This window comes from Taeniopygia guttata, chromosome 9, assembly GCF_048771995.1.
Source record: "Taeniopygia guttata chromosome 9, bTaeGut7.mat, whole genome shotgun sequence".
NCBI lineage: Eukaryota > Metazoa > Chordata > Aves > Passeriformes > Estrildidae > Taeniopygia > Taeniopygia guttata.
Window position 1 is genome coordinate 19,030,035 of NC_133034.1, and position 15,297 is coordinate 19,045,331.

Sequence of the window (15,297 nt, forward strand, 5' to 3'; positions counted from 1 at the left end):
GATGTCACAAAGTGACTGAGGAGGGAACTTGCCCTCCCTGAGGTACAGAGAGTGCCACCAGCACTGTGCCATCAGCTCTGTCCCCTGGCTCGGGTGTGGCTGCTGTGGGATGTGTGGACACAGGCGGTGCTGCTGGAGCCAGCCCAGCCCAAGGGCAGCACAGCTGCACTCACTGAGGACAGCCAGGGCTTCTCTGACCTCTGCTTATCACCTCAGCACATGTTCTGTGGCCTGGTTTTGTCTGATCCTGCCCTCCTGTAACCACACCAAGACTCAGTTCTATCCTTAGAATACAGAGTACTGCAACTTTAGAAACACATTTGTATCACTAATAAGCACAGCACAATAGGGTTGGCAAGCATTACCTATTGAACTGTACAGTCATCTGTATTTAGTGTATCAGGTATTTAGGTGAGCTGTTTTTCTGGATTTAGGAATGACTGTGTATGAAATCCAAATCAGACTGGGAACTACAACAGATGAATTTTTTTCTACAGTAAACGGACTTCTTACAACGGAGTCCTTCCCAAACTGTGAAGGCCAAAGGAGTTTCTACACTAAAGAAAAAGTACTATTTCTTTAAAATGAGGTTTTGAACCCAACTTCTCTAATATTAGTAAACAGGAAGCATGTTGCATGCACACGGTGCATTCTTAATATTCCTCTATGAATAAGGCACCATAACATACAGCAGTGTAAATCAAATGATACAGCTAAATGACTGAAATATAGTAGTTGGCATTGAGGTGGGGAGGGGAAGAAAGGAAGAGTTCCTTCTGTCTTAATTTCACTCACACTTACTAGGTATTTATGAAGACTTTAATTATTACAGCATTTTAACAAAGATGTCAGAGAAATCTTGTTTAGGAAATTTTGTTATGTTCTTAGAATATTTTAAGATTTAAAAGAATTTCCATGGTTTTCTAGAAATGACTAACATTCCTTTACATTGCTGGCTGAGATAAGTTTCTTAGAAGTAAAAGCTGAAATCCTTTTCACTTTTTCTGCCCCTTCACAAGTCACTGCTATGAAATCTGGAATGTTGAGAAGAAATGTGCGGGTTTGAGGTTTTTTAGGAGGGTGGGCTGTTTGATTTTTCCTTCCCCCAAGTTTTAGCACAATAGAAGAATTTGCTTTCTTCTTAATCAAATGTTGTATGAGCACCACAGATACAAGGAAGACAAATATGGGTGAAATTTTGAACCTGTCAATCTAGAAGACCTTCTGTTACTACCCTGTGCCATGTACATACAAGCATTTTCTAAGGGCATTGTATTGATAATTAGCCAGTTCACCTTAAACATTTCAAGTGTTAGTACACACAAAAGAAATGCAACAAGCCACAACAACAAAAAATTGTAAACATGCAATTTCACTTAAATTCCTCCTCCTTCCCACCCTCAATTTGCAGATGACTTAAACTATTCCCAACAGCCAAGGACTGAGAGCAGCAGTGTGATGCAGGTGTGGGGCTGGCAAACCCCACGTGAGTTCCCTCACTGAGCTCTGCCAGGACCCACATCCTGCCCTTCCAACACTGCTGCTCAGCCAGTGCTGAAAAGGTTGTGTCCCAGTCGGTGCAAGCGCACAGATGCAGTGAGTGCAGACCATGAACCTTCATGTTCGTTGTGATCCTGGACCACAGAACTCAACAGCCCTTTGGCCATTGACTTCAGTGAGAACTGGATCAGAAGCGTAACTCATATGTCCAAGCAAAAAGTTAGACATCAATTAGTTTCATTAGACAGATTTTAGAAGTTTTCCTAGTAGAAGAAATGTCTTTCATCTTTATCTAGTAGTCTTATTAGTTATTGAGTAACCTTTTGATATTATGCAGCTCTATGTAAAACAGCAGACACAACATTCTCTCATGCTTTTGACCTGAGATTACCCACAGCTCCACTCGAATTACCTGGCTGTCTATCTTCTGCCTGACCCCTGAAGCGACGCCTGCGGCTACGATTGCGTCGCTGGGGTTTTTTGTCACTATCATCTGCAATTGCAAAGTTTATAATGAACTATTTCTGATCATAAAATAAAGAAATTCTTCAGCAGTTTCAGCATGGGGCAATTAAAATGGCTTCTGTTAAAGACAAAGTAAGACAGAAAAGCTAAAAGAAAATTTTGTACTGAAAGCATACACAGTAACACAAAAGCTAGATTTTACTTTTTGTTCTTGGTTCATTAAAACATTTAGGCACGTGCTCAATGACCTCAGATTTCATTTATTAAGTAACCATAAGTCAAATTTTAGCAACATAACCCAGATTTTTTTTTCTACATTAAGCAACAGATTGTATTCTCATCCCAGTGAGTATCGAGAGAATTTACTGAAGGAAAGTTCTTAAGTAGAAGGTGAGTAGAGAAAAATTAACAGCTACTTAAGGAGCTTTCCCACACCAAGACTGAGGTTACCAAGGAAGAAACAGAACGTTGATCTGACAGTACTGTTTCTATCAAAGCAGCAGTACCAATGGGAAACAACAAGTCAAGTCTTTGGTGTCTCCATCAGACAGTTTTTACAAAAAAGGCACATGAAAAGGCTAGTGGAGCTCAGTAAACAGAAAATTCCATGGCACTGCCATGGAGAGATTTTCTTTAATCAGAACGCAACCTCGAACAGAACAATGATTTGTCACTTACAAAAACAAACAAGAGCTTCACTACACTTACAGGGACAACACATTTATTTCTTAGCTTGCTCTGGGACTACCATCCAACCATTTACATACCTAAACCATTCTCATTAACAGAAGCTGTATCAGACTCTGTCATCCCATCCATAAGAACAGCATCTTCATCAGTCCTTCGCCGGCGTGACCTCCTGCGGCGGTTGCTGCTGTGGTGGGACTCGCTGGCGTCCGTGTCCACGGTCTGGTCTGACTCTGTGTTATCCAGCAAGCTGTACGGGTTGCTGTCCGGGTCTTTAAGCACTAAACAAACAGAAAGCGTCCACCTAAGATACTCTAGAGATGTGGAACCATTTCCAGGCTGACTTACAGCTGTGTCTGAAAGTTTCGAACTACAAAACAACCTTAAGGCAAGGTGTAACACACAGAGCTGAAGTTTTTGATCTCAAACTGGATCCTCTGACTCTAACCCAACAGTAACAATTATGGGGCACCACAACAGCCCAATATGCACTTGCACTATTTAACCACAAAGATTTCCAAGGTGACATTTAGAGACCTTTTACTCAAAAGTGTTAAGTATATAAAACACACGTTACACTTTGTGGTTGTGTGGTACTTCTGACACCTTGAGTGTTGTATTAGCAGAGATTCTGAAAAAACCTAACTTCCAATCAATGATTTCTTCTTTCATTCTGTATCTAAACGTAAGCTTACCTCAAAAGGCAGCCATAGGCAATATGCCAAAGATTTACCAACTTAGCTAATAACGTTATTAGGTGTGAGCAGTAAAGGAAGGAAATTAAGATCACTGTGAACAGAAAATAAACACAGCTATCACACAACTGCATTGAAATCCCAAGATTAATTATTAAGATCATAATGTAGGAATGGAGTATTTTAAAAGAGTAAGAGGTAATACAGAAAACTGCCAGGAAGAAAATCTCAAAACCCATTTGGAATACAGTACCAGAGCTAATGGACGACTTTCCACCACGAGGTCCCCCACGCCCACGACCTCCAGACACGCTACGTCCTCGTCCCCCAGGACGCCGTCTGTTGTCACGTTGGTGCCTGCTCTCCCTGTCATCTTCTCCTGCCAAGGACCAGTCACTAAGTTCATCTTTTCTCTCAGATTCTGTTTCAGAGGGATTAGAGAGCTCAGAGTTTGTACCTTGTATGAGAAGGAAAAGAAAACTGGAAATTAGTATGGATTTGAGGATTATATTCTGGTTTCATATCCTCACAGAACTATTCCAGCCAGCACAGCTGGTTATGTATGTATCTCATTTTTAAAAGCAATATAATGCATAAATATATATATAAATAGTAATACATGCACAAGTATACAATCATAGATATATTTTAATATTTATAAATACTCATATATAAAAATATATGAACACATAAAAAACAGACCAGAAGTTACTTAAGCTATTTAAGTTTGTTTGTACTAACATGTGAAATAACGGCTGAAAGATCACCAAATCTGTCATTTCTGTACAGATAAACCACAGATTTAGCAGTGTTTCCTCTTTGTCTACACACTGCAGGCATTTGGTGCAGTTTCTAGGCAACTTCTCTGAAATTCCCAAGGACAACTTTGCCACCTTATAGCCGATGGCTGTTGCTAAGCAACCCCTTCTGGATGCTGTAATGCTGCTTGAAAAATTTCACTGTTTGTATCAAACAGCATCTGTAACACCCAGCCACCTCAGAGTCCCCAAACCCACATAGATTTTTACTACCTGAAAACCCAACACCTATTATTCATTTTAGGTATCCAGGAACTCCCCGTACTATCCAGTCTGGAATATCAAGTTTTAGACCCATATGGCTTAAATGTGATTCTTGCCATTTTGGGAGGAAAAAAAATACTTTAAGTTTTCCAAATCACAGTGTGTATATATAAGCAAAGTGAACAAGTTTCCTAACAGTTCAGTCAGCAAACTGGGAAATAATAAAAAATGAAGTTACAAACATCATCATCAGAATCAACACAACTAACACTTGGCATGATCCAGGAAGTTATAGCTAGAGACAGACTGTAAAACCCAAAAGGTGTCAGATTTTTCAACAGAAATGAGCTACATCTATATATTCAGAATAATTTACTGTAATGAAAAAATAACATTGCTCTTCTTTGCAAAACATATCTACATAGAAATGCAGTGTCTCCATTTGGACAAGCTGGGGATATGCACACCTGTCAGGAACTAAACAGTGTTTTTTAATTGAGAAATGCATCAGAATACCTCATTACAGCTTAAAACAAATCCAGTTTGCTCCTGACCGAATTAAAAAACCTACAGGATTTTGTGCTGTCTCCATTTTACATCATTTTGGTTCACTTTTCAGAAATATGCTGCTAAGATGGCCATGATCACAGACAAGCAATTTTTCTCCTTCTCAATCAAAACAAATAATGCTCATTTCAGATTTTTTAAAAAAAATCTGTGTCTGGTGAAAAGCATCTCTAGCTCTCTTCCCAGCTTTTGTGATGTCACTTACTATGTAACTAGTACGGAAGGACAAGATGTTTCCAGTGCTCAGTTTGTTAATTTCTTCTTCAGTTTTAAACTTAACTTCAAGACTGCAAATCTAACGAGGCATTTTGAGCTATGAACAAAATAAAACAGCAATTCTGAATTTCTAACCCTATCTTCACTCAAGGACATTGAACACAAAGAAATCCAGAGACAGTTTTGGGGTCCAAGAGGCCTCACCCAAGGGCACTCACCGTAACCAGAGGTGTAATTGGGGCCCCTGCGGCCCCTGCCCCGCCCGCTGTAGGACCTGGAGCCTTGCACCGAGGAGAGAGTGCTCTCATCAGTGGTGTAACCCTTCTCCTTCTCAGGAACTCGAGTAGAGGAGGGCCTGAAGCCCATCCCAATCTGCCGCAGCTGTTCATCAATTTGGAGCCTTTCCAGTCTTAGTTGTTCTACCTCCTACATACAATGAAACAAAAACCATAGAAAAGAGTGCTTACAAATGTCCCTTACAAAACACCATCTCTCCACCTAGTCATAGTGAAAAGAATTATTCCTGTGGGAGAATTAACACCATCTGGCAGGTGACTACAAATAATGCAATTCAAGATGAGTTATCTCTGAGTTTTGGAAGCGATCTAAAAACTTTCACCACTGTGCAGAAAACTTGGCTTTAAGACTACTACTACCTTTCTTAATTACTGTTCAGCAATTTTTTTCTAGTAAAATTTAGGAAAAAAAATAAGCAAACTGATGAGAAAACACAATCCAAACTCATAATCTCTGTTAGCATCACAAAGCAACCCAATCTAAACAGGTAATTGCTCTAATACCACACTGTATTACTGGTGTTCTATTAGAAATTCCATCCTGCCACTACAGAGCATTAACCTGACAACAGCAGGACTCGAACACAGACAAAAAATTCTGTGTTAGTTCCCAAATGTCCCTTAAAGCCCTATTCTTCACAGTCTGATTCCTTCTACCCCAACAGCATTAAGTAACCATGACATGGTATTTACAGGCCCATGATATCCATGGGCAAGGGGTAGGCTCAAGGCACCAAGCTTTAAATCCTGATATACAGGAATAGTTTAACAACTGCAAATCCCACTGAAGCTGCTCAAAAATATTTTGACCCAAGTTTCCTCTACAGATCATCTTTCCCAAAACACACTCACCTTTAGATATGCGATGTGATATTCCAACAGAACTTGGACATTCCCAATGCTTTCTTTAGTACCAACAAATACAAATGGTACCATTCCCTACAGGAACAAAGTATCAAAGCTTTTTATCAGGGAGAACATTATCATTGAAATAATGCTTTCTGTTTAAATTATATAAAGATATCTGTTTTAAATTACCAAAGTGAGCTAAACAAAGGCAGGAACTGAGCCTTTGGTTGCAAAGACATGTAGAAATAGCTCAGGCTGGAGTGACAGCAATGGCTTCACACTGTCCAGCTTTCCCAACAACCTGTTCTGGAGCTGAGGTAACCTGACATCCTGTGTTCATATTCATGCAACACATGCTGGGTGTGTTTAGCACAACAGGTGTATAGAAGCATCCAAAGTTTACCAAGAAGGTGGTTCATTAAACCAACTTTACAAGATCAAGCACCTTTACAAGCTTCTCCCTTTTGTTCTTACCTATTTAAGATATGTGGACACTTTTAACACTACCAATCCCAAATTAGTTATGTAGCCCAAGTATATGAAGTACATATAGGGGAAAGAGTAAAAAAAAAACCCAAAAACCTTATTTGAATTACTTTATATACAATCTACTGCAAGATGCCAATTTAGAACTGATGCTCTCTATATCCACAAGTTTTGGAATAAAACTGGACTTGAAAATAAAAACCTAGTCACAGCAGGAAAGAATGAAGTACTTACATCTTCACGGGGCAGCTTATTTTCATTGTCTCCTTCAATTCTCACCCTGACGACTCCAGATTTGTCTACAATCTCCTGAATCACTTTTCCATTTTTTCCAATAACTTTTCCTTCAGAGGACAAGAATGGTTAATTTTGCACACATGGTCAAAATATTTTAGCAAGTTTATTGGTATTTTATACATAAAATCCCCAAAGAATGCCCCACACTATGTCAGAGAAAATGGGTAAAAACTTTTAAAATTAAACTCTATATGCAGAATGACAAGCAGTGATGAAGATCACCACTGCACACAGGCTTCCAACAGAACCAAACCAAGAGTAAAGTGACACAAGAGTTTTGCAAATTCCTCTTTTAAATTTTTGTATCAAAATTATTTGGAACTCCTGACTATGTATGTGCCCTCATTGAATCTTTCCTGTCATTTTAACAGTCTTATACATTTGTTGAAGCCTCTTAAAAAATTTTGCCTTTACAATGGACTAGTGTACAACCAGTGCTTTCCCTATTACCTTTAAAATACCTATTTTGAGATCATGCATAGGATCCCAACCAGACGGTTCTTCAGAACTTGTATGTTTCAATCTCAAAAAAAACAAAACCAGTGACTTCTTGGCTCTCTTACTAAATGGCTTTAGACTAAAGTTATGTGGGAACATTTCTTCATCACAGCCAGATATATGTCACTTAAGAACACTTATGTTTAAATCAGGAGCAAAGGAGGCAGAACAACCTAAAAAAAGGGCAAAAGCCAGAATTGTATAACAGAGTACTCCATAAGGAATGTTCTTTACAGCAAATACCAACATGATACAAAGTAAAGTGCAAAAAATACTACAAGTTTGTTTCTCTTCCTCAACAGCTCAAACAGCTCAGCAGGTTTTTATCTTTCTGTATTGGAGTTACTGATGAGCACTACACTGAGCTGTGTGTCTCCATTAAGTGTTGCTAAATATCTGTCTGCTTACCTGTGTGCCCACAGGTGATGAGGGCAGGACATTTGCCTTCATCAGAAACTGGCATTGTAATTGTTTAACAGCAGCATTTTCAGTTAAACACACTGCTGTGACTACTGTCCTAATTCTTGTGTGGGATATATTCACATTAATGAATGCTCTCCAAATGCTCCCCAAAACTCTATGTGTAGGACATGAGGTTTAGCAAAATTCCCTGCATTAATTAGATTTACTAACAAGACTGCAGAAAAAATTTGTTTATATACAAACTAGGGATTAATTTGTTGAATGTTAAAATGAGCTTTAACATTAGGTAGATGAGAAAACCATCAAGTTGCATCAGATATGCAATTTGCACAAAACATATTAAAAAAAAACACCCAAATGAACAAATGAAACCCCATTACACCTTGATCTGGTCAAGTTCTAAAACCCTGAAAGTCTAAGTTATGGGAGTCTGCACATAAATTATTTAAATAACATTATTTATAATATGCAGGCTCCAAGCTCCAAACCACAGCAGATTAAAGCCTGGGTATTAACTTCTCTGGATAATCCGAGTTTTCAATCAGGTACAACACCTCCAACTGTAACACTGCCTCCATGCCCACACTGCCCACGCTGGGCACGGGGAGCAGGGAGCTGCCAGACTTGAGTAAAAGCCAGGATAAAGGAAGGAAAATGAGGGAAGAGGAAAAAAGTTCCTTGTGAAGACTGGACTAGGGGAAGACATTTGTGTCTTCAAGTGGAACACAATTAACCTCACACCTTCAGGTGGTTTGCAGTACAGAACCTACCAGATTATGCTACACCTTCATAAAGCTGCAACATGGAAAAATGTCTATTTAGAGACTGAGGCCGAGACTATGAGCACTGCTGATCTATACAGGAGCTCACCAGCATCCAACCACCACCTGTGACAAACCTCAACCCAGGAGGGAGCAGTACAGGAGAATGGTCTCGGGTCATTCTTGCAACTCAGCTGGAGAATTCCCAGATTAAACTTTGGAACTCAGCTTCAGCACTTTTAAGAAGCCAATTTAGTAGAGCGTTGGTTTTGTTTTTTTTCACTAGAATCTGAACTTCAAATATTACCATTAAATTAGGTGGTACAAGTCTGTAATCAGGTCAGTTTAAGTGTTAAAATCCTGACAAACTATCATGCAGCAACAATATATCCAATTTCATAAAAATTCAGATATGTGTAGTTTTAAAACATTAATCACTTTCTGCTTAAATTGAGAAATCAAGTATTGTACTGGCAACTAAATCCTCTCTGCAAAGTTAAGATTAGGCTCCCTTTTCGAAACTTTTTAAGTTTTAGCAGTATTACATACCAACAAGATTTCTGGGAACTTGAATAAAATCTTCCACAAATTCCAAGTAACTTCTGGCCTTTTTTACTGCATCAGCAGTCTGGAAATAAATTTAAAAAAATAGAATTTATTTGTGAATACAGAATGTTAAGAACAAAACCTTGCCAGTCTTCCAAATAAACTTATTTGCAAAAAGAAAATAATAAAGACAAGATGAATCTAGTTTTGAACTAAATCATAAAGGAATAATTGAGTGAAATGCCCAGAGACAAACTTCAGTAGAAAAGCAAAGTATCAGTAATGAATAAAACATTTTTTCATGTTATTTCAAGATTTTTTGAGATATCAGAATGGATCCCCCATCCCTGGAAGAGTTCAAAGGCCAGGCTGGATGGGGCTTTGAGCAAACACTGCAAGTGATTTTACAACCACGGCACTCTCTTTCCAGAATGCTGGTTTCTGGCCACAGTTCATCTACAATGCTTTCCAAGATAGGACAGTGGCTCTGGTTACTGGGGAGAACTCCTGTAAATGCTCTCTTGCAGCTTTATTATTAAATAACAAAAATCAACCGAGTTAATTGAGATGCTGAAACAAGAAACAAGGCTTCAAATTAGCACAGCAGAAGTGTAGAATTAAGGAAAGAATATCAGCATCTAGTCTGTAACAGCAGTTTAAGAGCACAATTTCCATTTTACACTAATGCCTCAACCCTTTCATCTGTCATTTTTAGACAACACACGGAATGAGAGTACCACCAACTCTGGCACCTTTTAATCAATCAGGCAAATCCTAGAAGAAGAAGAAAATGTATAAACCTCTACTTCTGGCAGAGGTCAAAATGATGGCAGAAGAAACATGGCCAAATTGGATTTCAATATAATGAAAGCAGTGATCAAGCACAAGAAACAGATGAACAGGAAGACACTGTGAGGAGCAGAGGTTATGATGAATTTGCAGAGCAACCCCTCAAATGTTACAAACTTAACACACGCTAGCAATTCTTCATCCTCAGTGAATTCTACAGAAAGACACAATTAAGCAGAGTTCCTGCCTCAGGTATGTTTATCAATTATTTCCCAAATAAAGACGAAGGAACTGTGAATGCATTTACAGAAGCAGAATCAGGACACGAAAATATACAACTGCCGGAGCTGCAGCTCTTCAGTGCACTCATATGCCTCTCTACACTTGTCATGGGCACTCAGGATTTTTACGTGAGTACAACCAACCTGTGTAACTCACTCAACACCCCAACATGAGTGAGCACATAAAGCTGACTCAGACAAGCTTTTCTCAGTTCCTTGTAGTAGAACATGGATTAAAGGCCTCACAGGATTCCAGTCACTAGCAACTATCTTTGTTGACTCTGAATTACAGCCTAAGTGTCCACTGATGCTCTCATTTCGTCACACAGTAGCCCAAATCCAGACACATCCATGCTACTGAAGAGTGTAATAGAAAAATTAAATGCAGGGTATTTTTCTAAACTCAGTATTATACCTACCAGTGTTAAGAATTGCACAATAATTGACTGCAATTCCATTTGACAGTAATGAAGGTCTAAGAGGAACTTTTCTATTTCTGGCACAGCTCTCCCGCTCCGGGAAGCACAAGCTTCCATAAGTAGTCCAAGCTACACTGCCCAAACTCTGAAGTTCACAGTCCTGTGATCTGTACAGGCATCATAATCAACAGTTCACACAATCAAGAAAGGCTCTTGGAACCAAAATGGCCTTGACCAGACAGGGATAAATGCGTAAACAGCATGCCATACAGTTTAAGATTCTTTCTAGCCACAGAGATTTCCAATAGTCTTTAAAACTTATCTTCATGTTTCTTCCCCCAAGAGCCTGGCCCTGAGCAATGAACTTTTATTTGTACGCAAAACATCAGCTACGGGAAACCTTCAGACCATGACTGCTATGTCAACAACACTGGTTCACTACACCCACACATCTCAGCCTGAAACTGTCTGTCTGTGCATTCAGCCATCGGGGCCTGGCTGGCTGCCCACTGCAGCTGAAGAGAGGCAAAAAGAATAGGCAAGTGTAGCCAGATGCTGAAAACCTTATCATGTGGAATAGTTAAGCTGCCTGGCATTTTTAGAAGCACTTATCACTTCTAGGAAGGACAAGGCTGATGTGCCTAAAGGCATTTTTATTTAGGGGGCATCTGGTATTTATAATCATTGCTGTGACCCTCTGTAAGAGGCTGGTGACAGTCATAACCTTTCCACAAGTTCCAGCATCACATCATTCACATGAAGGAGATCAAAACTGGAATACACTGGACATTCCACTGCATTTAAACTTGTCCCATTCTTCCCATTCTTTTATTCCTCAGGAACTTAGATACGATTTACTGGCAGTAGGAGATGAAAGAAGGATCTGCTGCCAACCTGATACCCTGGAAGCCTTTAAGGTTTCCAAAAAAAGGACAGTTTCAGAGATACTGCAAAGTACAGAAGTTTGTTCTCCTCTCCACAGGATCAACTTTATCTGAACCTTTGATCACAACCAGGTTCTACTCCTGATATAGATGGAGCAGAATTCAAGACCTCAGATTCCTCAAACAGTAGACAACCACAGATTTTCAGACATATTAACATCAGGGACTCAGTCATACTTGTAGAGTTAGGGACAAGGGATAAAAATCCACAAAATATTTGCTGACAGAGCCCTGGTGACAGTGGCATTTTTGTTCTGAGGGAGAAAAGAAACCCAAACAAACCCATGATTAACTAAAATAGCAGGAAATTATACTTCTCTCAGGTTGACCCAGGATATAAGGAAAATTGAGTGATTAGGACAGAACACACTTCATGGAGGTCACCACTGCAACAAAGGCTTGTATTTCAAATAAATGCAGTAGAAGTTGCCACAGTGTCAACATGCACAAAGACACACAAAAACTCAGGAGGTGTTTTCTGTTCTTAATTCTGGGTACAGCTCTCACCAGTCTAAAACCAGATGCAGAGTGAAATACTCCAAGAATTCATATGAAGTTCCCCCTTACCTCTCCATAGATTCTGAAAGTACCGGTATCCTCCTCAAGTTCAATGGTTGTAACTCCTGGAACCTTTCTGGCTTGTTGTATGTTACTGCCATGCGTTCCTATAGCAAGTCCCATTAAATCTTCTCTGACTACAAACTCCTCATGAAATGCTGCAGCAAGCTGCTTTGTGCACTGAAGGGAAAACAAAGGCAGACTCATCCACGTGCACTCACTGTAAAGCACTGCTCTGAGCTCAGTTTCAAGCAACAAGAGACACAAACTGTGACTTTACCTCCAAGTGTTTTGTAGCTTCCTCGTTTCTCGACATCAGCATGAGCTTGGTGCGAATGCTGCGCAGGTGCATGTCACTGAGGATGTTCACTCTCTTCACTGTTGCTTCACTGGCAGACTACAGGAGAGAGGGAACCTAAGTTTTGACTTTGTAAGCAAATACACATTTAAAGGATAAATCAGGAACCTACTGAAATGAAGTCATAAACATGATCTCAATTTTCAGAGGTTACATGAACATTGCTCTTCCTCAAAACAAAGCATGAGAAATTCAGCACCACCAACAACCATTGGTTCTCACTCATGTTCTCCCAGCATGTTTTACATTTTACATTACTTCACTGCTGAACTACACAGTAAGCACTTCCCCTTGATGTTGCCAAATAAATCTTTCTACCATACGTATACTTATCACTGTGTGTGCAAGTAAGAGAGCTAAGGAAATAATAAAGGACAGCACAATCCTGCAGAGTGAGGTTCAACTGGATAATGTTGAGTAAATGGAGTTATGAAGAAAAACTAAAGCTGGTGCAACCCTACATAGTAAGAAAACCACCAGAGAGGCATCTAAGTGAACAATTCCTTAATGGCTACACTGAGCTGGCGCAGTTCTTCACAAGGAAATACACTGCAGTCTGACCCACAGCTGCAATACAGCATGAGGGGAAAGCTATTGCTCCAGAGTGGAGGGAGATGACGGACCTCTGAGCCACCTGCTAAAACCAGTGAAAGGAGAACTTAGCTGAAAATCACAAAAGCCATACAAACAATGAGACTCAAAGCTGCTCCTAAATTTTGGTTGCATGCATTGGAGGCCTTGCCCAAAAAGATTAAATGCATCTAATATTAAATCTCTCCCAATTTACATAGCTTGGCAAGTTAAACCATCTTCCATATACACACACAGCTAGCTACATATTTCTTATAAATAATATACTGGGAATTCACAGAACATTTACATAGGTCAGAGGAGCAGACCTATGTAATTCACATAGAAATAATTACTTACCAGTATTATTAGTTGAGCAGTTTCAGCATGATAAAAAATTCTACATGCTCCCACAGCTTTCTTGAAATCTTTATGTGCATTTTCATTAGCACACCTAAGGAGACAAAATGATTGCTATTTCAACAAGCTGCATCAAAACTGAACATGTAATAAGATGATCAAAACTAAGAACATTCAGTATTTTATGGCAAGGATTGTTCAGAAACAAGAAAGTTTCCATTCTCCTCAACATGGCTCCGGTTTCCCTGTGGATTCTATGGCACCAGGATTATCTGGAAGGCCTCAGTAACAGGCCCACTGTGAAGTGACTCACCTGTACAGGCACAAATTCCCACCTGAGAACTTGCCTTCTGTCCCCAACCTGAAAGCTCAGCAGGGGCCCCCGTCAGCAGTTCCTAAGTAAGATACTGCAGCCCTTAACACCTTTAAGGCTCTTCACAGACCCATAAATCAGCCGCTAAAACAGAAGCCAAGTGGGTTCTTCTCCCCTTTCCAAAAAGTAAAAGCCTTCTTTAAGTGTGCAGAGCTACTCACGCATCTCTCAGGTCTTCAGGAACATCCACTGTGCACTTGAAGAAGGTGTTCTTTTTGACAGTTTTGTTCTGATTCACAGGTCGCAGTCGCTCGTAAGTGACAATTTCATTGTAAGTGGCATCACAAGCAGCGTATTCAATGACATAAAACTGGGAGAGTTTTTTTTAAAAATAGTAACTTCAGTAAGGAATAATAAAGACATAGTAACATTACCAGCATCAGCAAGGAAGCACAAAATATGAATATATAAACAAAACCCTAAAACAACGACACATTTCTACACAAATGAGCCTGGACATATTTCAGCACCCCTGTGCTCCTTTACAGAAGTCAGGACCCTGTTATCAGCATAGTCTCAGTCCCTCACAACAGCATCTTGGATTGATTTTTCTCATCTCTCTTTCAAATATTTTCATTAGCTCATTTCAAGTTCCAAAACCCACAATGTTTACTGGAGCTCTAATTCTAAAAATATCAGAGAATAATTCTTCACAGAAATATCTACTCTGCAACACTAAAACAAACAAGGTGAATCCACTGATTCAATAGGCAAACTACCTGGGAATCACATAAGATCAAAATCAATACAGAAACTCAATCTTTTTTACACACAATGCCAAATTTAGGAGGCAAGAGAACTAAGATTTAAGTTACCAATAATCTACCCCTATGCTTCCACTCAACACATGCAAGTTCAAAGAAGCTTGGGTGCACAGAGCCATCCCTACAGCCTGGCTCTGTGCTAGGGATGCAGCAGTACATTTACCTCTTCCTCCCTCAAAACTGGGGTCTGTTTGTCTCACCACAATTTGCTTAATATGCAGAAAAAGGAAATCACTCTGGTAATGGCACACTTTTTTCTAATTTCAAGTTTTAAGTTTATAAGTATCATCCAAATTATACAAAGCTGTTTTGAAATGCATCCATGTATCATTATTAGCTCAAGTAATAATAAAGAACAATAAACACTAAACTACAATTAAATTGAAGAGATCTACCACTACATGCTCTAAAAACTTAGCTTCTACAGTTAAAGATAAATCTGGACATCACAGCAATCATAAAGCAGCAAATTCTTGGACACGTGGGTTGTTTGTGAATTTAATATTAATGCTACAGAAAAAATCCAAATATAGAACTGGGTTAAAGACTGTACATAGAAGCCAACCAGAACTG

The 15,297-nt window shown here is 39.4% G+C and overlaps 1 protein-coding gene across 2 annotated transcripts in view; it reads right to left on the reverse strand.

Annotated features, from left to right (window-relative positions):
• The window catches only part of FXR1 (FMR1 autosomal homolog 1), a 33,679-nt gene that overhangs the window by 2,406 nt on the left and 15,976 nt on the right, over positions 1-15,297 (reverse strand). The window contains exons 5-15 of one of the 2 annotated variants that reach the window (XM_030280695.4): positions 14,122-14,270; positions 13,588-13,681; positions 12,580-12,696; positions 12,309-12,479; positions 9,312-9,390; positions 7,018-7,127; positions 6,301-6,387; positions 5,371-5,578; positions 3,601-3,804; positions 2,733-2,933; positions 1,913-1,993 (exon numbers count right to left, since the gene is read on the reverse strand). In XM_030280695.4, coding sequence (XP_030136555.1) covers positions 1,913-1,993; positions 2,733-2,933; positions 3,601-3,804; positions 5,371-5,578; positions 6,301-6,387; positions 7,018-7,127; positions 9,312-9,390; positions 12,309-12,479; positions 12,580-12,696; positions 13,588-13,681; positions 14,122-14,270 — 1,501 coding nt within the window. The remainder of the gene's footprint in view (positions 1-1,912; positions 1,994-2,732; positions 2,934-3,600; positions 3,805-5,370; positions 5,579-6,300; positions 6,388-7,017; positions 7,128-9,311; positions 9,391-12,308; positions 12,480-12,579; positions 12,697-13,587; positions 13,682-14,121; positions 14,271-15,297) is intronic. The other variant, XM_030280697.4, reaches the window with a different exon arrangement.